The sequence below is a fragment of the Micropterus salmoides genome, unplaced genomic scaffold, assembly GCF_014851395.1.
Source record: "Micropterus salmoides isolate LMB-PRFRI ecotype aquatic unplaced genomic scaffold, ASM1485139v1 Ms_hic_scaffold_2, whole genome shotgun sequence".
Taxonomy (NCBI): domain Eukaryota; kingdom Metazoa; phylum Chordata; class Actinopteri; order Centrarchiformes; family Centrarchidae; genus Micropterus; species Micropterus salmoides.
In genome coordinates this window covers 11,154,264-11,176,547 of record NW_024041150.1, presented here as the reverse complement: position 1 = coordinate 11,176,547, position 22,284 = coordinate 11,154,264, and the positions used below count along the sequence as shown (strand labels likewise).

At 40.2% G+C, this 22,284-nt stretch overlaps 1 protein-coding gene across 2 annotated transcripts in view; it reads right to left on the bottom strand.

Annotated features, from left to right (window-relative positions):
* The window catches only part of peli3 (pellino E3 ubiquitin protein ligase family member 3), a 33,892-nt gene extending 11,832 nt beyond the window's left edge, over window positions 1-22,060 (bottom strand). Inside the window, exons 1-4 of one of the 2 annotated variants that reach the window (XM_038732673.1) lie at window positions 21,794-22,060; window positions 5,450-5,650; window positions 1,540-1,669; window positions 426-527 (exon numbers count right to left, since the gene is read on the bottom strand). In XM_038732673.1, the coding sequence (XP_038588601.1) occupies window positions 426-527; window positions 1,540-1,669; window positions 5,450-5,622 (405 nt within the window). In that variant the 5' untranslated portion in view covers window positions 5,623-5,650; window positions 21,794-22,060. The remainder of the gene's footprint in view (window positions 1-425; window positions 528-1,539; window positions 1,670-5,449; window positions 5,651-21,793) is intronic. The other variant, XM_038732674.1, reaches the window with a different exon arrangement.
* Window positions 22,061-22,284: the final 224 nt, after the last annotated feature.

Sequence of the window (22,284 nt, the reverse complement as noted above, 5' to 3'; positions counted from 1 at the left end):
CAGATTATTGATGCATACAATGCCAGTATTACTACATTAAGGTTAAGACATTGATTTCTTAATGAAATTAGGTTGGCTACTGTGGCATGGTTGTATATAGCTACTTTTAATTCAGGCTGTTTTTAAAGGCTTGTGATGTGGGTGAAAGTGACTTGATGCATCCAGAACAAAATAATAACACAATACTACTATTTTACTATGGTAATATTTGGTAATACTGTTAACGAAGAAGAAGAAGAAGAGAAGCCTGGTTTGAATGTGTGGTTCTTTCGTCTATTTGTAGTACTTTTTAATGACATTTTTACATTTTTACAGTCAACAAGCCTCTTTTGAGTTCCACTGTCCTTTTTCTACGGTAGGTCATGCAAATGTTGAGTTAGCATGGCACATGTGCATATTGTGTGCATGTGTGTGCACACACTGACCTGAAACATGTCTGTGTTGGTGTCATGGGTGTACTCCACAATGACTGAGTGGCTCCGTGACAGTGTGTAGGAGATGCTGTGCTGGCTTTTGTTGCTGAGTGCCTGCCAATGGAAAAGACATTATTCAGGTCACATGACAAGGAGAGCTGAAGGTCTAGCCCCAAGGACAATCCAAAGGACATTTCCTGTTCCTAAGGATCAACCCCGGCTCTTATTTAAAATGACTGCTAAGTTTATCAGCTGACATATTGTTTTGATGGAAAGAGATCATTTAATGTTAACGTAACAGTTTCAGGATAATTCAAAGCAAATTTACAAAACATTATATTTACAATGCAACATACAGTACAATTTAGTAAATAGAGGACCATCATTATGTGACCCAGCATAGTGTTCACCTTAGCCTGTACTGCAGAAAAATACAATACTTCTATGAGTCTACTGTATATCAATGCTAGCAGCTCTGTGAAGTTGTAGTTTGACACAGCAGTGTTTTAACCCAAATGCTGTCAGCACGCTAACATGCTCACAATGACAATGCTGACCTTTAGCAGGTAATGTTAGTATATTCATCATCTTAGTTTACTGTGTTGGCATGGCAACATTGCAACTAAACACACAGAACAGTTAAGGCTGATGGGAACATCATTCATATTTTTTTTGGTCATAATTTAATATAAACTAAAACCATGTTCATACTTCATCATACATTTGAAAAAAGATATAATCACGAAAAAATATCTTTAAATTTACCCATTTTCAAACAAAAAATGACGTTCACGATGTTTATAATTCATTAGAGAGAAAATTTTTATAACAGCATCTACAATTACAGAACATGTCAACACATTTGCAGACAGAGCAGCACTCGAGTAGGAAGAAAATGACTGAATTTGTTAAGATTACAGCTACTGTTACTTTTCCTTCCGAGATTTTAAATTAATGTGTTAGTGTTACAGAAGAAATGGTCACTCCCATTACAGATGTATTTTATAATAATTGTTTATTGTATCCTAGAATATAGAATCTAGTTCCTTCTACCTGGGTCAGGGAAACACTTGACAGCCCTTCAGTAAGAATGACAATCTAAACTGAAAGGATCAGAGCTTCTCACCTTTGACACCAGAGGGGTTGAGACATTGTGGATAACATCAGGTTTGACCCCATTGGCTTTAGGTCTCTTATAGAGGGCCAGGCGGCTTCTTCTGCGGCCCTTGTCCCCATTGGCCAGTGACCCATTGTGCCTGTGAAGCATAAGAACAAAATATACTTAATCATAATAATGACTGGGTTAAATTGATAATATATGCATTTGTTCACTTTGCCTTTGATAGATATGTTGGTGCTGTTATTCAACACTACACCTGTCAGTGATGGTGAAAAATTATGACTCATGTTGATGATAAGTATTTATTGTTTGGCAATGATGAAGGACACGAATTAAGTAAAAGTTCAGTACAACTGAATCAAGTCGACTGAAAAAAGTGTTATGCATGAACTTGAGACATGACATAGAATAAAAACACTTATTTCCACAGTAGTCCTGGCCAGTTTCATATCATGTCAACAACACAGACTGCTGTGCCAATGCTATGTTACTTCCTTACGTGAAAGTTGTGACATATAGATTCAATCACTGTAGATACAATACTACTCATTACACCAATTGTAAATATTTAAGTACCAAACTCATTCACTATCTGTCCTCATTCCATTTCATTAAATAAAAGCTGTAATAGATTGTGAGGATCTCCCATCATCTTGTGATCAAATCAAAATCTGAACCTCCACACACTGAAACGATTTAGATCCAAAAGCACTGGATCTTTCAGTTCTGACAGAAATGTGACCATGCCTATTATCATATCTGTGCTGGTTTCCAGTACGCTCAAACACCTGTAAATAGTCTGGTACCTGGCCGTTTAGGCATTTATATACATGACTTGCTGCAAGATTGTTTTAAATGGGCATTCTGCTTTGTTTGAACCACAGAGTACCACGCACCTAAATAGGTTTGGCTAAGTATTGCGTTTTACTCCATTGCAGGTGACATTAAGAAAGCTGGTTTGAGCTATTTAGTGCAGTGCACTTTATTTGGGACATTTCTTGACAAATGTTTTCTATGCTAAAGACACATTAAATTGCTGACAAGGTAGAATTGTCAACATACAGAAAGAGATCACAGTCAACTACAGATTTCATATAATTTACATAAATTTAGAAGAGTAAGGGTCCAAAGATTGATCCCTGTGGAATGCCATGTGTGACCAGTCCTGGATCTGGTACCACTTACATCTACACCCCAAATACGATTACTTAGGTAAGTTTTAAGCCAACTAACCACTGGGTTATTACATTCAATAGTCTCCAATTCATTCCATAAAAGTGAGTGATTTACTGTATCAAAGGCTTTTTTGCTGTATTTAACCCATTGTCCATATTTAACCTGTCAGTCAGGTCAACAAGTGCTCATTTCCTGAACACAGATCAGTACCTATAAAGAATATTGTAAACTAGTCATATACAATTTTGAGGAAGTCTTGAAGCCTTGGATTTATTTTTTTATTTTGGATACAAAGAGTATGATCTAGACCTGCTCTATATGAAAAGAAGTGAATTTCAGATTTAATATTATTACCAGCCATGATTATTCCATATTATGTTGCATTTGTAATGACCAACGCTCTCTCAAGTCATGTTCTGCTGGCCACAGGGTAGCCATGATTGGATAGATGTTGTAAAATGTTGGTGGCAGATAACCCGCCCCCCTCCGTAATCACATTGACAGAAAACCAGGCCATTCTCATCATCTATCAGTGTGTGGATCAATAGGTAAGCTTTTGGTTTGCTGTGCCTGGTAACCAATCAGATTCCATCTGACTTGGCTAGTTACCAGCATTTTTAGACTACATAGGTTTCTAGATTACTTAAAAGAATAGCTCAGTTAGGATGCTAAAGTTCGGATGTGTTTAGCCAAGCTTAGCATAATACTGGAAGCAGTGTTGTTGAAAGTTCAAAAAATAAATCAACACCTCTTAAACTACATTTAAACAGAAATTAAACAAAAAGTTTCACATTAATATTGAAGATGTCACAACTAAGAAATCACGACACCTTTAAAGGAACATTTTGACATTTTGGGAAATAATGTTTTAATGCCAAGAGATAGATGAGAAGATAGATGGTTAACTTAGCTTAGCATAAAGACTGGAAACAGGAGGAAACAGCTATCCTCGCTCTGTCCACAGGTAACAAAGTGTACAAAATCCAAAGGTCACTAATTAACCTTGTTTCTTTAGTCTGTACAAAAAGTGTGAAAAAGGTTGCTGTTGCTGTTTGACAGAGGGTTAAACTCTTATTGTTATTGCAGTAGGTCACCATATTGTGGTTGGGTGCATTGACTGGAGTCTTGTCATCACCATGAGGTTCCCAGGCAGCCAGACAGAATGTTACTGATCCTGGCCAAGAAACAGCATCTGTAAAACCACAACGGCTTTTACTCCAATGAGATGTAACTTGTTAATAAGTGAGTGCTAGGAGGATATTGTTACCTTCAAATAGAGCCAGATTAGCTATCCCCCTGTCTTTAAGCTGATATAAAATAACCCAATGCCGGCTGTGTCTTATATTTAATTGGCAGATGTGGATGTTTTCTATCCTCTTATCTAACTCTCTGCAAGAAAGTGAATGTGTATCTCCCAAAATGTCAAAGTATTCCTATAAAGGGTGTGTTTATCTCTCCAGATTTAAAATTTTTCGGGAGTATAATGTTCATTGCTACTGACACCATGGAACATGAACCCTCTCTTACTCTCATAATCTGCCAGTATTTTTTAGCATAAAACAGAAACTTGAATGTACTTCTGCACTCTTGCATGTGAGGATGTTTCTCTTTCTAGTCTACATGTCCAGCCAGTACTTTGCAAAACCTGATGGGAATTCTTTCTCAGGTAGTTGGCTGAGTCTATCAGTGAGAAACAAAAAGTAATTTCAGTTCAAATTCAAAATAATGCACTACCCCAGTATGGTAACAGCTAAACCTCACTACCTACACTCTGCGTGTACAGTATGACGCTTGGCTTGACTCGACTCCCACATCATGTCTCGCATACTAAGAACTAGGTGGATCCATGTCTACGGTAAAGACAGACACAAAACACACATGTTGACCTTGGGCCATCAGTAATTAATAAATGGAATATGGGGGTAGCAATGGAGCAGTGGATAAGATGCCTTTGGTGAGGGAGACCAGGGTTCGATTCCCAGTGCGACACATCCACCAATGTGTCCCTGAGCAAGACACTTAACCCCTAGTTGCTCCAATTGTAGCAATTGTAAGTTGCTTTGGAAAAGCGCCAGCTATATGAGTGTATTGTAATGTAACAGGTACTTCTGTTATTGTACTGTACAATAATTGTATCTCAGATGACGGGTTAAGATGCCATTGGTCTGATTTTGCTTAACCTTGCCTGCTGAGTGTTTGGTTTCTTTGTTTGGCTTTAACGGGAGTGATTCTCATCTAAAAAATTTACATTAATTTTAAAAAAAGACCACCTGATTATGATTTTACCCAACGCTATCAGATTGAATATAACTCAGACCCAGCTCAACTTGGATTGTGAGTTGGGTCTGGGGAACCAAGTTGATGCATCAGGACCTCTGTTTACAGCAGTTCAATGAGAGTGCAGCTCTTTTGCATCTACGCACTCACACTAGACTAGAGGTCTTTGGACCTGATCTAAATTGAACCTTTGGAAAATACATTTTCCAAAAAAAGAGACTCACTCCAAAAGGAACCTAAGGACACACACAGACCCGAGACCCACAGCAATACAATGGGACCCTACTATACCAGATCAGACTGAATTTAATTTGGATCCAGCTTGAGCCTGGTCCTCGGTCACGGCTCAGTTACAAGGAACCAAGTAGACCAGTGAAGACATGCATGAACCTCACAAACTCATACTCACCACTTGCAGACATAAAAAGACAATGTACATCAGCAGAGATGGTTAGTATCTCACCCTAAGACGATGAGCTCGCCGTACTTGACGGGCTCCTTGTCCTCAGGGAAGACTCCGTCGTGGGGTTGTGAGCTTGAGCCCAGAGGAGGCGAGGGCTGGCTCTTGTTGCAGGATGGGCGCAGCTCCAGAGATGGGGGGGGACACAGTGCCTCTGAGCTGCCCTCCAAAACCATGCCCACCGGCCACAACTGGGGCTCGCTGCTGGGGAGGGGAAGATCAGGTTCAGAAAAAGAGAGTTAGACAATCAAAATAACACGCAATAAAAAACTGGATGCTAGAAGTACAACAAGATTTGGTATGTGGTCACATCAGAAATGTGTCCCCTGTAAATCAGACACATCCCCACAAACACTACGGTATATGTTAATATGTATGATCCACATTACAGCCAACACTATAAAAATGTACACATGTCCCAGGACTTTATTACTCCTCTTATTAACATACAGAGATGAGAGAAAAAGGAGTGTGGAAAATCACATACAAGGTACACAATTCACTCTGACTGAAATTTGTTGAATGATAAATGTGGAGAGAATGGGTGGTCGGTGACTTAGTGGCTATGTAGAAACACACATGTCAGAATTACATTGTAAGCAGCAAATCATGTATCGAAGAACAAAAAGTCAATTACAGAATTATAAACATCTGAATGCATGTGTATGTATAAATATTGTAATTAAGTTTAGTTTTTTTTTTTTTGGTCAAAGCTGTAAACTGTCATTTACAGCAGCAGCATTACTAAATACAACATACTGTGGTAAATGAGACATGACATCACCCCCAGGTTTTACCACTTCTGAAGCCTTGAGGTGTGTTCATCTCTAAAGCTACGTTCACTCTGCAGGACTTAATGCTCAATTCCGATTTTGTGGCCCATATCAGACTCCAGTGTGAATTACCCGCTGCCTGAAAGTGACCCGCATGCGCAGAAGACTATCACGACGTCACACGCAGCACCCTGGCAACCTGTCAGTCAGGCTAGAGTGACTCGTACCCTCTGCACTGTGTAAATTTAACCAGCGCCATTGAAAAAGCTTATTAGGAGTCGGCTGTTCACTTTCTCTGGTGAGTACATTTAGTTTTAAGACTGTTGTTCGCTAGACAAAATTATCAGCCCTGTTAAAGTGACAGTTAACGTGAATTACAGTTCCACCTAGCTAAGCAAGCTAGCTAGCTCCGCACACGGCCGTTAGCACTGCCGTATCGTCACTTCCGGGCACTTCCTGGTTGCAAAAACTCAACATGGCGGCACCCTATCGGCCAAACTTGAGGCTTCAAAACAGCAGTCCACAAACCAACGGGTGACGTCACGATGACTACGTCCATTTCTTATATACAGTCTATGGTCCAGACTCAGGTCGCAATTAAAAAGATCCGATCTGGATTTGGACCACATATGAATGGCATCTTTGTCATTTGAGAAAGATACCTTGAGAGATCTGTCAATCAATTAGTATGATGTGCTCAAGAGTATAGGCATTCTGATTATTGTGTGTCAGATTTAAAATCCTCAAGATAGGATAATTTCGGTATTTTTAAACCTGGGCCCTATTTTCACATATTTTAGGGTCAAAATGACTAGTAGGCACACAAAGTAAATTTAACCGATTTAAACTGATGAAATTTGTGAGGTGAAATGCACAGTCAGGTCATGGCCAGAAAGATGACCCGTGGTGCTGAATCATTAAAGTTCTGGTAAAGCTGAGAGCCAAGAAAACAGTGTTGGTTTATGCACAAATCAAGTAAAGCATGAAAGGCATGAGGAACAGCCTAAAGTAAACATACAGGTCCCTGCATCAGAGAGAGAAGCGGCACCCTCCTGTTGAGTTAGCACACCTAAACCTTCAAGATCAAGATCAAGATATCCACATCTTCCTACTCATCACCAATAGTCTGTGTCCGGAAAAGGATGGAACTCTCAGGCCATGTATCGATTGTAGGGAGCTCAAGACAGTAACAGACTGACACCCACTACCCTGCAAATAAGACTTACTGGACAGTCTGAGTGGTTCCACCTGATATTCCTAGATCACAGGCGCATATACCACCAGTGTTTTGGAATGCAGAGTCCAGAAACATCTTTCAGTACACCCCAGGGTTTATACGATTGGGTATTTGGTCTGCCAAATGTTCTGGCAGCCTTTCAAAGGTGTATAAAGAAAGTCTTGGAGGGCCTCAGACTAATGTTTTGCACCTCACCATGATGATGTTTTGTGCTATAACAAAACTGTCAGTGAACATCTTGAAGATATGAGCAAAGGGCTCAGTTCATTCTAGCACCTGTACCAGAGGAACCAACACAAGTCACAAGGTGAGGATCAACTGTTGCCGGAACAAGCGTGATTTACAGAACAGTTAAATAGGACTTTAATACCGAGGGGCTGCCGAAAAACAGACACAGCGAAGTCAGTCTCATTAACATAGCGCCAGGGACCCAGCTGTGGAGAAAGTCCCTTGGTTATAGCTCACACCTGTGTGGGCACTGGTTGGACATGAAGGACACACTCAGCTTAGTTGTCGGGAGATAAAAAAGCACCAAGCTACACATTCATCTGGGTGACTTGTTATCATTGTTCTCGTGTTGGAAAAATTTTGCACAAAGTAAAAGGGCTGAGAAAGGGCTGGACAATCAAACAATAACAATAATTATCACGATATAATTACGTTTCATGACGTTTGTGACGATTGTCATGCTCTGTATGTTACTGAAGTGTTTTTTGTTTGCTGATCCAGGGCCTTTACTGAACAGCTGGCCCACTCTAATAAGATTGGATCGGCACAAGTGATCCAGCTTTTTCCACAAAGGCAGATAAATTTATACCTACATCTATGAACCCTGTTAATACTTTATGATGCATGTGTTGGGCCCCGCCATGTTATTCATAGTGATGAATTACACTTTGTAACTACTGGTGGGTGATAAAGGAGTGATGGAAACAAAAGAGCAAGTCCCCCTTACAGGCTCTTACAGTTAACACCCAGATAACCATCAACTGACAATTGTCTGTTGTGTCTGAGATTCTTAACAAAGCTCCAAACACAGGGGGGAAGCAGGTTCACTATTACTGACTTTCCTTTGTACAAGAGCTTTATTACAATGGAATTTCAAAGCTTTTGATTGCAGTCTTGTCAAATTAAACTAAGGACATGGCATTAAAACACATTGGACTCAACATTCAATTTTCTGATAACAGAAATCCATACTACACCAACAAAATGTCAATGACAAGCATTTAATTAACTGGCGAGAGAATAGAGAAAATATGAATGTTATGCTAAAAAGAGTGGGATCGTTTCTACCACAATCAGCATGAGTCACTGTGGATATTTTGACATTGGATTTACACAAGTCAAACAAAGCTCAGTCCCTGTCTCTGCACACAGGTTCTACGCACAGTTCTAAATGCTCAAGCCTATTATTAATCAAAAGTGGGCGAGACCACCTACACCATGGAAAGCGAACAGTGCAGCAAAAGCATGACAAAGTCCTACATGCTTTGTTCTCCCTTTGAGCAGATTAGATAATCATACTGGAAATGTGAATGTAATAATACTGAAAATACTATCCCAAGTTTGGCGCTTTCCTCTTCCTTCCTGTTTGATTTTCATGTGTCAGCAGTTCTTTTACATCATTATCCACACAAAACTAACCCCTGCGGACTACACTACCAACGAGTGAACTGCACGGCCATTTTTAGACATGACTGACAAGGTCTGATGAAAAGAATGCCTCCTCATAATCAGATGACAGATGGGCAGAAGGCAGATTCAGGCAGGCAGTGGCCATTACATTTCCCAGGCTCCCAGTTGCTACAGGATATTGAGTGGTGGGAGCAATGCAGAGGTGGGAGCAGAGGGGACTCAGGGGAGGCTGGATGGACAGAAGCAAATGAGATGATAGGGAACAGAATAAGAGCCAGAGGAAGAAATAGACAATAGAAAACAAATAAAAAAAGGAATGCCTTGTTGATGGTGGGGAAATGTATCTTAAACTCTAAATGCTAAAATATATGTTACCAACTGTGATGGAGTACCGTCATTACGGTTGAGAATGCTCTGGGACTGCCATACCAATGAGCCTGGCTCTTTGGTGTTGTGGTCAAAGTTACATGTTTAGTACCCTGTAGGCCCGTGTTCTAATCCAAGTAGGGTGACTGCTCTCAGCCGTTGCTACACTATGACTCGTCTGTATTGGAAAGCTTTTTTCTCTCCCAACGCTAATTCCCGATCGGGTACAGGTGTCCTCTTTTTCCCAAATTTAAAATCTGTATGCACTGCATCAAGCTTATTGAGGTAATTCTGTGTACGGTGACATGAGACCAGGGATTGGTCAGTATCGGCATCCGATACTGATGCGGGGGATCAGATTAATGCATCTCCCTGAAAAAATGAGGCTAGAAAAAAGGTATAAATGAGGTAAGGTAAGTCAAAATTTCTTTTAAATAGTGTGATATTGTTGCACAGAGCTTACTTCCTGTTGTCAGTGATTGTCTATGACTATAACTGAATATTGCCATGTAGATGTGTTCAGGGTGGAACCATTATCAAGCAAGTTTGATTTGAACATGTACGGTGAAGATGACAATTTCCTGTTTCATGGTGAAGCATGGAACTTTGCTGCCACGCCATGGACACGCTGTGAAATGAAAACTTGTAAGCTTCAAAAGAGAACATCATCAGTGTCATAGAGCTTGTCTAAGATAGTTTTGAAGTGGATGTGGCCAACCGGCTAGTAGTTTATCACAGCGTAGAAGTAGTCACTTCCTGTTGCCAGTGGGTGGCTTGTAGATGTGTTCATGGTGGGACTCTTATCAAACATGAAAAATTTTATACAGATGTGTTTATCGAGACCGAGACAAGATGTTTAGGGGCTGAGACCGAGTCAAGACCAAGACCAGTTCCCCAAATTACATGACACACAATAAGATGTGGAACAAGATCATAGGTACTTCTCAAACTGATCTGTAAGATCCACATTCCCATTAAAACACCCACATACAAACACTAAGAGCTGAAATCAACGTAAGCATCTCTTTAAGCAACACTTTTTCACAGTCGTTAACGGTAACAACACATTGTAATTAGGGTTATTGGCTGCATTTGAAGCAATACGTTTTACATCCAAACAAAGTTAGGATGTTTACAAATAAATCAGACAATGCACAAGCAATTTATTGATATTCCCAAAGTTAAGGTCTTGACTGGTCTTGAAATAAAATCCAGAGTCCTCAATGTCTGGGATCGAGACAAGACCGAGTACAAATGCGGTCAATTCCGAGAAGAGAATAAGACCATCAAAAAGTGGTCTTAAGACCGGTCTCGAGACCAAGACCAGTTTCGAGTACTACAACACTAGTTACAACGTCCTGTTTCATGGTGAATCATTCATTTTCAGCGTAACGTAAAGGGCACACCCTTCGGGGAAAATTTGCAACTTTTCATCGTCAGTGCCTTTAGATTGCACAGCAAAAATTTGATGTTGACCCTTAAATTCAAAATGGCCGACTTTCTGTTTGGTTTAGGGTATGGCTTCAAGAGGAATTTTTCTGTGTCCTGGGATGACATGTGTTCCACAAAAAGTTATTGCATCTAGCTCAAATGTGGCGCAGGGACTGCTTCGTTAAATGGTCACATCCTGATGTCAGTGGGTATGGGACTATGGATGTCTTTAGAGCAGGAATGTCCTCAAACGTGTAAAGTTGGGTGCAGATTTAAGCATGTACACTGAAGTTATAACAACTTCCCATTTAATGGTGAATCACCAAATTTTGACGCCACTCTACGGACACGCCCTTTGACAAAATCTCACTGACAACACAACTTTTTAATAGTCAATGCCTTTAGATAGGCACAGCGAACATTTTAAGTTGATCAGATTAATTCTGTAGGAGGAGTTTGTTATAGTAAATCAACAAAAACAACCATTACTGCCAACTTCCAGGTGGGTTTAGGACATTGCTCCTAAAGGCTTTTTTTTAGGTTTGGACATGATACATTGCGGTGAAATTTTGTGCAAAGTTTTGTGAGTTTTCATGCACCTGACGAGCCTTTTCTCAAAAGCAATGTTGACTAAGGCTCCTGGGTGTTGTAATTCTTAGGGCATAGCCAACTGAACTGATAGCAAACAAAGTTTAAATAATTAAAACTGACAACCATAACCCCAGTGTTGGATTACGTTACTCAGAAATTGTAATAAAAAGTAATAATATTAGTTTACTTATTACTGGGTGATTACTCCCAACTTTTAACTAATATCATATTCATAACAGCAGCAAGGAGTATGTTTTTTTTTTTTTTTTTTTACAAAACATATATAGTTTCTACGCCACTGGCTGAAATAAAAAAATAAACCAAGTAAATCCCAACTTTTGAACTACTGTTTTTCTGCACTTGCATTTATTAATGCCACTCTCTCCTTACAGTGCATGCATCGCTGCCAGTAGCGGCTGGAGTTTCACATTGCTGTGCTGCTTTTTTGCTGGTCGCACAAAGTTTACAACAGATGACAATGTGCTTTGTATCTTAGACTTTGACACAGTCATGGTGATCCAGCTGTGGAAAGAACACCTCTCTCCCTCCTTCTCCATTCTTCCTTTAGCTTTTTGACAGCTGACTTGAACAACATAAGGTACTGTTGACCTGCAGCGCATTCACATCAAGGATGGTGCGTCCAGTAATGCAGCATTACTTGGATTAGTAACTGTAATAATATTACTGTTTTGGAAATATTAAACCATTACACCTCTTGTTACTGAGAAAAATAATATTATTACAGTAACGCGTTACTGAATTACGAATTATTAACACTGCCTATAGTATTGTTAAATTATCCACAAGACTCTTGTATTTCTATTTAAAGAAAAATCTTTAAAATGGAAAAATACAGCGATGAAAATGAACAGCAACTCATTAAAAATCACAACTCTATATCCAGATTATAAACTGTGGTAGTGTATGTATTGATTCAGATGATTTTTTGTAAGGCTTTAATCATGGTTCTCCGAAGATACACGTAAAATATCTCTGCATGCAAGAGCATCAAGCTTATTGGTTGATCCAACTCCTATTGGGAGGGGGAATTGAAATGGAAAAAAAATTTAATTCTACACAAAACAATCATAACAGGTATTAAACAAGCAGCCCTGCAAATGTCTGGTCTTAGTCCAGTGCTCAAGGTTCTTCAATTGATGTCAATATAAAGATTAAAATTGCAGAAATGATTAACCTCCTGTCTGATCATGTGAGAGGTAAATAAATATTTCACAATATATTTCATATATTTCGCCCACCCCTTCTTTTATACCTTTGTCAGTCTCTGCACTGTAAATGATCTAACTGAGCAGAATTACCATGAGACCATCAATAAAAGCAGAGGAGGCATGACTGACATGGGTGGATGAGTGGATGTAGATGAGAAGGAGGAGAAGGAGTGGGATGTGGGAGTCAGAGGAGGAGGAGTAAGAGTGGGTTTGAAGGGCAAGGGGAGGTGAAGGATAGAAAGGAAAGGCGGGGCAAATGTGAGATGCCGCTGGCCTCCTGGAAAAAAAAACACACAGACCAAAGCTTGAACGTATCTGTGTGGATGATGAAGAGGGAAAACGAGGAAGAGGAGAGCAAGGTGGAGGGTGTGTATGTGTTCGTGTGTCAGCAATCGCATGCGCAGAAGTCGCAGGCTTTGGCAGGGTGATGGATTGCCTGTTCTGTGCCACGCATTTTCTAATCAACCCACAGCCACATCCTGGGGGTGGAGAGAGAGAGAGAGAGTGAGAGACAGAGAGAGAGAGGAGTGAAACAAAGAAAAGCTGTCTGACAAAGGAAGGAAAGGAATACAAAGGAAGGAGATAATAATAAAGAGAATAGATAAAGGGAATGCAGTCCATAGTAGCAGAGTGGAGTGGCTGGAGGCTCTGTGGTAAGAACGACTGCTTCTGCTGCAACTGACACACTCACACACAGTATTACACAACACAACACACTGCAAAGAACACTGCCCTCTAAACCACGCAAAAACAACCAACCAAAACCACACAACGTTACATGCTGTATCACAGTATTACAATACAGCACAGCAGTACACGTCACCGTGCAGTGGATCACACAACAAATCATGCTGTGCATACAATTCAATACAAGATAATGCAACATAACCCCGCACAACCCAGTGTAACAATACACACTGCATCATTATCTATATGTCATAACACAACACTAAACAAACTGAAATAGAGCAACAACTATGGCATGGATTGCCATACATTTTTGCATATGTATTCATGGTTCAAAATTTAGACCAAACACCTGCAAAACCGCTGTGTGAATTAGCATACTGACTGTCATTGAGAGCATGTTTGCGTGCTGACATTAGCTTTTAGCTCGAAGCACTGCAGTGCCTAAGGACAGCCTCATAGCGCTGCTAGCAAGGCAGTAGACTCTGTTATATTAGCAATGGATCAAATGGCTATGTGTATTGTGAAAGTTGTGCTTTACACAGCTCAAAAGGAACTTCTTTTTCTTCAGCGTAGTGGTTTTGTTTTAAACTCTGCTCTCATCAGCCTCGTTCCCAGCAGCAGCAGCAGGCAGCTGTTTTAAGAGAAAAGGCTCTGATAAACATAATGCATACCACCGGCTAAGCACCAGACAGACAAAGGTAGCAACTAGCTGGTTAGTGGATAGTGGAGCATTTAGCAGCTAAACGCAGACAACTCCAAAATAAATGATAATATTTCTTCATAACTGCTGGATGTGTAAATAGGAAACTGTTTACTGATATGTTCACCAAATAAGCTTTTTAAAATTGTGTTTAGTTTGTTCAGCTGCCCCAAAGTGGCAAAATATGTAGTAAGCGGGGCATTCTTCAGTGGAAACCCCTGGTGGAGAAACTATGTAACACCTCTCAATCTTTTATTATGTGTCAGTCGACATTTACAGGATCTCTTGGGAATACTGATCAATAAGATAGTCAAGCTAAAATAATGTCAATAATGCGCTCTTGCTCAATAGACTAACACACTACAAAGCAATGCATCACAGAACACAAACACATGACAATGCAGCACACCACTGCTGAGGAAATCACGAGACATCGGTGTGTAACACAGCAAAACAAAATGGAATGCTTCCAACACAACATAAAATGCAACGGAAGAACATGATTCTACACATAGACAGCTGAAGAACTGTAACTTATCACATGATTTCCGGGTGTTTACTATCCATTTTCTTTTATTAAAATGTTTTTATAATCTAATCCATGAAGAGATGTTCATCATAGATATGATGCAAGCTGTGCTTCCGAATGAAAAATGTGTGGAATATGAGCAAGTTTTTTTTTTAAGTCAGTTGCTAAATACCATACGGGTTGACTACTTTTGCATTCCATTTGTTGATCCTGGTTTCACATTTTCCAGGTGGCAGTACCTTTTAAGAAGGCATATTGTACATGAAAATGTGTATACTATCATACCATCATCGGTTTTGATATTGTAGTTCAACATTCCCCCCTCCCTTCTGTTTTTATTTTGTGGTCCTCTTTATTTTTCTGGCTTCCCTCTCCTTCCCTCGCAGCACTCTCTCTACAGTAACTGCCTACTGCAGGGGAAGGACGAGTGTGTGTGGAGTGTGTGGGAGAGGAAGAAAGATGAAAGAGAGAAAGAAAGAAAGGAAGAGTCAAATTGTCTCCTCCAGAAACAAATGAACGGAGAGCTAAATATACTCCAACTGACAAATGAACTATGCAATGAATTATGGCCTCATGGTGAAACTCATCACACTAGTTCTCCTCTTCAACTTGTTTAAATAAAGCTTTTCACAGACAATATAGAGAAATATTGTCTGATTAAATTGAATTAAAATGTAACAACAGTCTGAAACAGCAAACCAGACATAGATTGGTTGTGTGTTTGCATATCTGAAAGCATGACAGAGATGGAGAGCATGTCTGCTCAACATTATGTAACACTTTATACTGTACAAATCCTACAAGCCAGTTATGAACAGTTATTTTACCCTCCCCCACGACCAAATCCAGCTTCCATCCTTCCATTTTGCTCACTTTTCTCTTTCTGCCTATATTTGGTTCTATTCAATGTTTTGCTTGTTTTTTTCTAAAAATCACCTACTACATTTTGAAGAGTTTCACTAGGTTAAATCTAACCTAGTTCCAGACCTCTGAATTGCCCACATCTCAGATATTTTTCAGCAATTTAAGGTCTGATGTTGACCAATGAGAGACTTTGTTGGCAGGGATAGAATAAGAACAGGATGTCATTGTCCTGCATAGCTGGCTAGCAAGCTAGCAAGCTACAGCTATAAAAAAATGGCAAAAAATGTCGTGTGAATGAGATTGATGTAGCTGCATAGTTGTAAAATAGCATAAAGCTAGAGATATGCATGTCTGTCTGCTGCTATGCTGTGATTAACTTTGTTTTCTGCAGTCCTGACTGTTGCTAAATAGCCCTGCTGGGATGCAGTAAGGGAAAAGAAGAGGGAAAAAGAGCAAGAAAGAATGATCATGGGAGACGCTCAGGCCGAGAGACACAGACAGAGAGAGAGCACCTGTAGCACTCTATTTGAATATCAAAGAAGGCCAGTTCACATGGTCCTGTTTGCAAACAGGCCTGACCTAGGAGTGGAGATGAAAGAGAAAGGGAATGTTTAAGACTCTCACCTTTGTTCTCTCCTCTCATCATTAAGCACTAGTCGCTGAAATTCAAAAGGCAGTCAACTAGAAACACAAACAGCTGACAGAAAAGCCAACATACTACCCACATCATGGCTCTCTGAAGGTCACATCTGGGTTTTTGGAATGAAACTGAGATCTTCTAACTCAAAGATCGGCTACAAGCTCAGTGGCATGAGGCACGTTGCATCATGCTTGTTGCTATGCAACGTATAATATGACAACAGCTTGTGAGCTGTTTCATCAAGCATCACAGTTTGTAATTCTGATAACCAGAAGTGAGTCAGCATTTTTTATGTGATTCCAAAACACAAGTCACGTGCATAACAATTAACTGGCTGCTAGTGTTACAGCAAGCATTAGTGCCAAATCCCCACATTCCCTGAGGGACAATGAAGTGAAAGTGAACTGGATAATGTTGGGTGCCATAACCCAAAACCAAGGAGCAAATATTAAATATAAGCCTGATGTAAGTTTTGTTTCCTGAAATTATAAAATGATACTTTTGGTTTATTGTAACTTGGGCCTTATTTTTGTAGTTAAACCAATCATTGCATTAGTTATAATACCATTGCACTCACCAAGTTTATTGCTGACATCTGGAAACACAGGGACACCACTACAACAAAGTCTGATTGGGCAAAAAACACCAGCATTCAGACGATGGGACGGGTTGTGATGGCACCTGAAGTGCTACTAATAATCCCTCATTCTACTAGAAAACTGTGCACACCACTACAGTAGGTCAAACTTAAACGAGGAACTAGGACCCAGACCAAACAGTGGTCTGAAAATAGATGTTTACAATGCTCAGTGTGAGTAATCATTTTACTGTTCACCTTTGTGTTCTAATTGTGTTCTAATCTGGGGGTTTATGTACAGCCCATCTGATGATGATGTCTGACTGCTCGTGTTTCTTGACTTGTTGGACTTCTTTGTAGCGATGTCACCATGTTCGACTATGGCTCCAATCTTTAGAAAAGTCCACACAACAAGCTGAAAGGCACCTAACTCTGCCTCTTCCTGCGGTCTCAAGATGTCCATCAAAAACCTACAGATGAGCCCTTTCTCTGCAAAGGAAAAATAAGTAGAGCCTGTGCAGCAGCATCACCTTGGGACAATTTTGTAGGTATGCATGCAAAAAATCTAGATGTCTTCATCCTTCATACAGGTTGCAGGTTAATACCAGGTGTAAATTAGGTCTACGGTGCAGTATAGCAGGTATTTTGTAGAAAGTCAGTATACAGTAGGTCAGCACCAGTATTGTATCCCCATACACCTCTAGATTCAACAACTGGATTGACAATCTTAGCACTTAAGACAATCCCTAATAGAGCCTTCTTACCCTCAACAAACTTCTTTTCCCTTAGAAAAACATTTCCACTTGGCTTCGGATGGAAGTGGGTTGAAACTAGAGCTCAAAGAACCACTTCAGAATATTTTACCTGCAGCTCAAACCATTTTTGTGTTATTTTAAATCTGCCCTTCCTGTTATTGCAGGCTCACCTCCTCTCTGTTCGACCCCTCGAGCTTCATAAGAACCTGACTGGTGGGCTGCTACTGTGTTACCTCATCCTTGCTGCCACACACACACACACACACACACACACACACACACACACACACAAAACGTCTGTTGTTTGAAGCTGTGGTTTTTGGAGACTGTGATCATCACGTATTCGACTATTCAATTAAATTCAGTTAAATTTTATTTATATAGCGCCAAATCACAACAACAGTTATCTCACAGCGCTTTTCATAAAAGAGCAGGTCTAGACCGTACTCTGTGATGTTATTTACAGAAGCCCAACAGTTCCCACCAAGAGCAAGCACTAGGAGACAGAGGCAAGGAAAACTAACTAACAAGACCAACAAATCCTAATATATTTTATATGATCAGGGTGTAGCCTACTTCTTATACATTATGTTTTGTCCGTCTCGACATGTCCTAAACCATTTCTTGACAATGGTCATAAAGTGCGTGGTCTTGCTTAATAGTCGCTCACACTTCTCTTTTCTGAATACTGTCAGCAACTTGAGTTTCCTCTGTTGCAAAATTGTTCTAGAAACAGCTTAATCACAATGAAGGTCAAAAGAGCTGATCAGTTTTCCACTACTTTCTAGTTAGGGAGGTAGATAGGTAGGTAGGTTTTTAGGTAGGTAGGCTGTATCTTTATATCCCGACAGCAATCAATATAACAAATAGTCTGAAACACAATTTAAAAATCAGGTATCTCTGGCTGTCGCAGGCCTGTAATAATAAGCCCAGACAATTATTTCATTGGGTCTGAATGAAATGATTGGCTGGTCTGCCTGCATGCACTTACCTGTTTTGGGAGAGTGGCTTTGGAGGGAGGCCTGAAGGGAGGGGGTGGGATTTTTCGTTTTGATACTTTCAAAATCTAGCTGTCTCTTGTTAGCTTCTCCAACATTGCCTACCCTTGCTTAAAAGGGTAACTCGCTCAATACTGAACCAATTTAAAAAACATTGCCCAAGTCAGTCACAAAGACACAAAAACATGGGAAAATAAGTTCCAGATTGAAAAATACTTAGTTACCCTCTTATGCTACTAGTTTTATAAATACCAAGTCAATTGCTACTGTTGATACCAATGCTACTGTAACTATCATTCGTGCTATTACTACTACTGCTGCTAATAATAGTATTACTAATGAAATGTTCATTTGACTAATTGCCACTAATGCTACAAGAACTGCTACAACTACGACCTCTGCTACTTGGGGTGATGATGGCACTGTTGAAGACACATGCCCTGGGAGTAGGAGACCAGTGTTCCATTCCCACTGTGACACATCTACCATTGTGTCCCTGAGCAAGACACTTAACCCCTAGTTGCTCCAGAGGTGTGCGACCTCTGACATGTATAGCAGCTGTATCGCTTTGTATAGTGTCAGCTAAAAGTGCTACTATACTGCTGTTAATATCACTGAGATTAACTGCTACTGCTACTGCACTGGTAGTACTGTTATTATCGCTGACATTATTACTACTCAAACTACTGGTATCTGTGATATTACTACTGGTGCTAATGCTATAGCCTTATAACTACTCCAGCTTCTGCTACTGCAACAGGAACAGTGCATCCGGAAAGTATTCACAGTGCTTCAATTATTCCAAATTTTGTTACGGCCTTATTCCAAAATGGATGAAACTCAAAATTCTATAATCAATACCCCATAATGACAAAGTGAAAGAAGTTTGTTTAAAATCTTTGCAAATTTATTAAAATTTTGCTTTTGTTGTTTTTTATTTTTTTAAGATTTCAAACAAACTTCTTTCACGTTGTCATTATGGGGTATTGATTGTAGAATTTTTAGGAAAATAATGAATTTAATCCATTTTGGAATAAGACTGAAACATAACAAAATGTGGGAACAGTGAAGTGCTGTGAACACTATCCAGACGCACTGTACTACTACTAATACAGTTAGTATTAGTGACCCAATGTTACTACAACTAACATAACAATTCTAGTAGGCTAATAGTAGAAATTCTGATGCTGCTGGTATCCCTGACTACCATCATTATAGCACGGCTAAAAGTGGTAGCCGTGCTATTAGGCTTCAAAAACAATAATTTATCAGAAGATGAGTCGTTGAAATCTTTTATTGTATAACCTGCACATACACAAGAATGCAAGTGGTTTTGCACTATTCCACTGATCGACACTTGGCAGGCGACAGGAGGAAATGCTCCAACAAACACCAGCAAGGGCAGAAAAGATGATTGCTACCTAGAAACCTATAGATGTAAAAAAAAAAAAAAAAAAAAAGGAGGTTCTCAAATAATAAAATAAAAAATTTACATCGTAAATGTTTTGTGAGGAAGGAAATACCTTCAACATATTTGTTAGATCCTTAAGAATACACACGGTGTGTTTTGGTGAGAAACACTAAAGCTGTTTCTGTTGACAACAGGGTACCTATAAAATTAGCCCAGCAGATTTATGCTGTAACAGTAGCACATGCAGAGAATAGTCAGGTCAGCAAACTCAGTCAGTAGCCTACTGTCAGCTACACAGCAACACCTCTCTAAAGTTTGGTAACATTAGCTAACATTAGCCATCATAAGCTAGTGGCCATACCAGAACAAGTAAGACTGTAGCAGCAAACCCCCAGAGTGTATTAAATTATACAAGGCGGTGTTTTATTGCAAATTAAAATGACTTTATTTGTAAGAGGAAGACTGTGTTATTTCTTTCAAAAGTTACATGGGCTCTTTAATCCAACATCTGTATGTCTGCCTTTAGAGTAAGACTGTTACTTTGTTCTGGGTTCGTACATGTAGCCTACATTAAAATGTGACAACTTCAATTTTAATTCTTAACAACTGTAATTTCCCTCCAACCATGTCAGATTAAATCCCTTACGGGTTACTGTTTTATAGACTGGCATCAGATTATCACTAAGAATCCATAAATTGCATCATATCCATTAATGCAGAGGTGGACTACACCGACTGTACCATCTGCTTTTCCATATTTTGGCCTCACATATCTGCAACCAGCATCAGCCTGATCCTAATCACAACAGTATCACCGCCATCTATATTCTAATCTAGCCTATAGTTTAGGCCCATATGCCTAAAACTGTCATTTCCCAGCAAGCTACGAATATGAATCATTACTCAGCAAACTGTAATATTGTTGGATCATAACATCAAAGCACTGCTGCTACTTTTTATGTTGTGAACTATTTTGAGCATTTTCTTGTACTTAGTTTAAACATCCCAGCAAAACGCTTTCCCCCTGAAAACATCCTAGAACCACCTAAGCAGGGAGAAATTGAATCAAACTGTTAATGCGCCAGAAAGCCTTTATTTCTGGTCCAGGATGATTCTAACATGGCCTCTATCTCCTCTGATCATTCTTGCTGTCTGTGGATTGCAGGGGATTGCGTTTTCCCAGGGCCATGCTTTGTGGATGGATGCGTATTTCTTCCACTCTCTATTAAGGCATGATGATGTAGTAACCTGATCGGATTTGGCCATAAACAGGCTCCACTTGAAATGGGTGGTGGTGGTAATGGTGGGGAGGGGGGGGAGGGGGGGAGGGGGGATCAGCATCCACGCGAAATCTATTGTTTCTTCCTCTTGTTGACAATTAAACATCAGTTTGGGGCGACATAAACAGTAGACTACTGTGCCATTGTTGAGGCGCCTGCAGGCTGGGTTTGTACACAGGGGATTCCACCGCACAGACAACACATACTACATACAGGGAGGACATCAGCACGAACACGCACACTCCTTACGCACAAACACACATTTCCCTGTCTCTCTCTCTCTCTCTCTCTCACACACACACACACACTCACAGACACCGAGGCAGCAGTGATGTAGAGGTAAATAATGAGAAGGCTCACAGACTCTAACGAGAACAAAATCCGCTTCACTTCCAACAGTTTGACACCACATACAAATTAATGTAGGCCTACCTCATAAATATTCACATCATCTTGAATAAAGGTGATAAAGTCAACAATCCACGAATAAAAAGGTGACTTTCACCCCCATCACCTCCATAGAAGAGCAGTAAAGCAGACAGCAGGCCAGCTGCCGTCTCCTGTCATCTGCTCTTTTGTGGATGGAGCTGCTGTAATAAAGACAGGTGATGGAACAAATCAGATAAACAGGCCCGTACCCGCTGATGTTTGCCAATGGAGGTCCGGGACCGGCTCGGGTATGTGAGTAATTCCTCCTGGGTGTGTGTTTCTGTGTGCGGGTTCTGTCAGTCCCCGTACAGCCTGGGCAGTGTAACGTCGGAGAATACAAGAGAAGAAGAAGAAGAATTCAAAGGAGCGCAGGGCATCAGTAGCGGCAGCATCGCCTCTCCTCCGTTCACGTTAGACTGGAGACTGAGAGAGACTGAGACACGTCCATTCCTCCCGGATATAACAGCAGACAGCCCGATGTCACGCCTACGTCTCTCCCTCCCTCTTTCTCTCGCTCTCTCTCTCTGGCTCGAGAAAGAAAAAAATCTTGTCACACGAATATTGTGTTGCCTTTAAGTGATCCTGGTAAATTCAGAGTTCCAAAGCTGGTGCCTTCAAGAAGTCTAGTTCTTTCTAAATGCAGTATCACCTATGCATTAGGCTACTGGGTATTCTTCACTGGAAGAGTCCGAGTCCACCC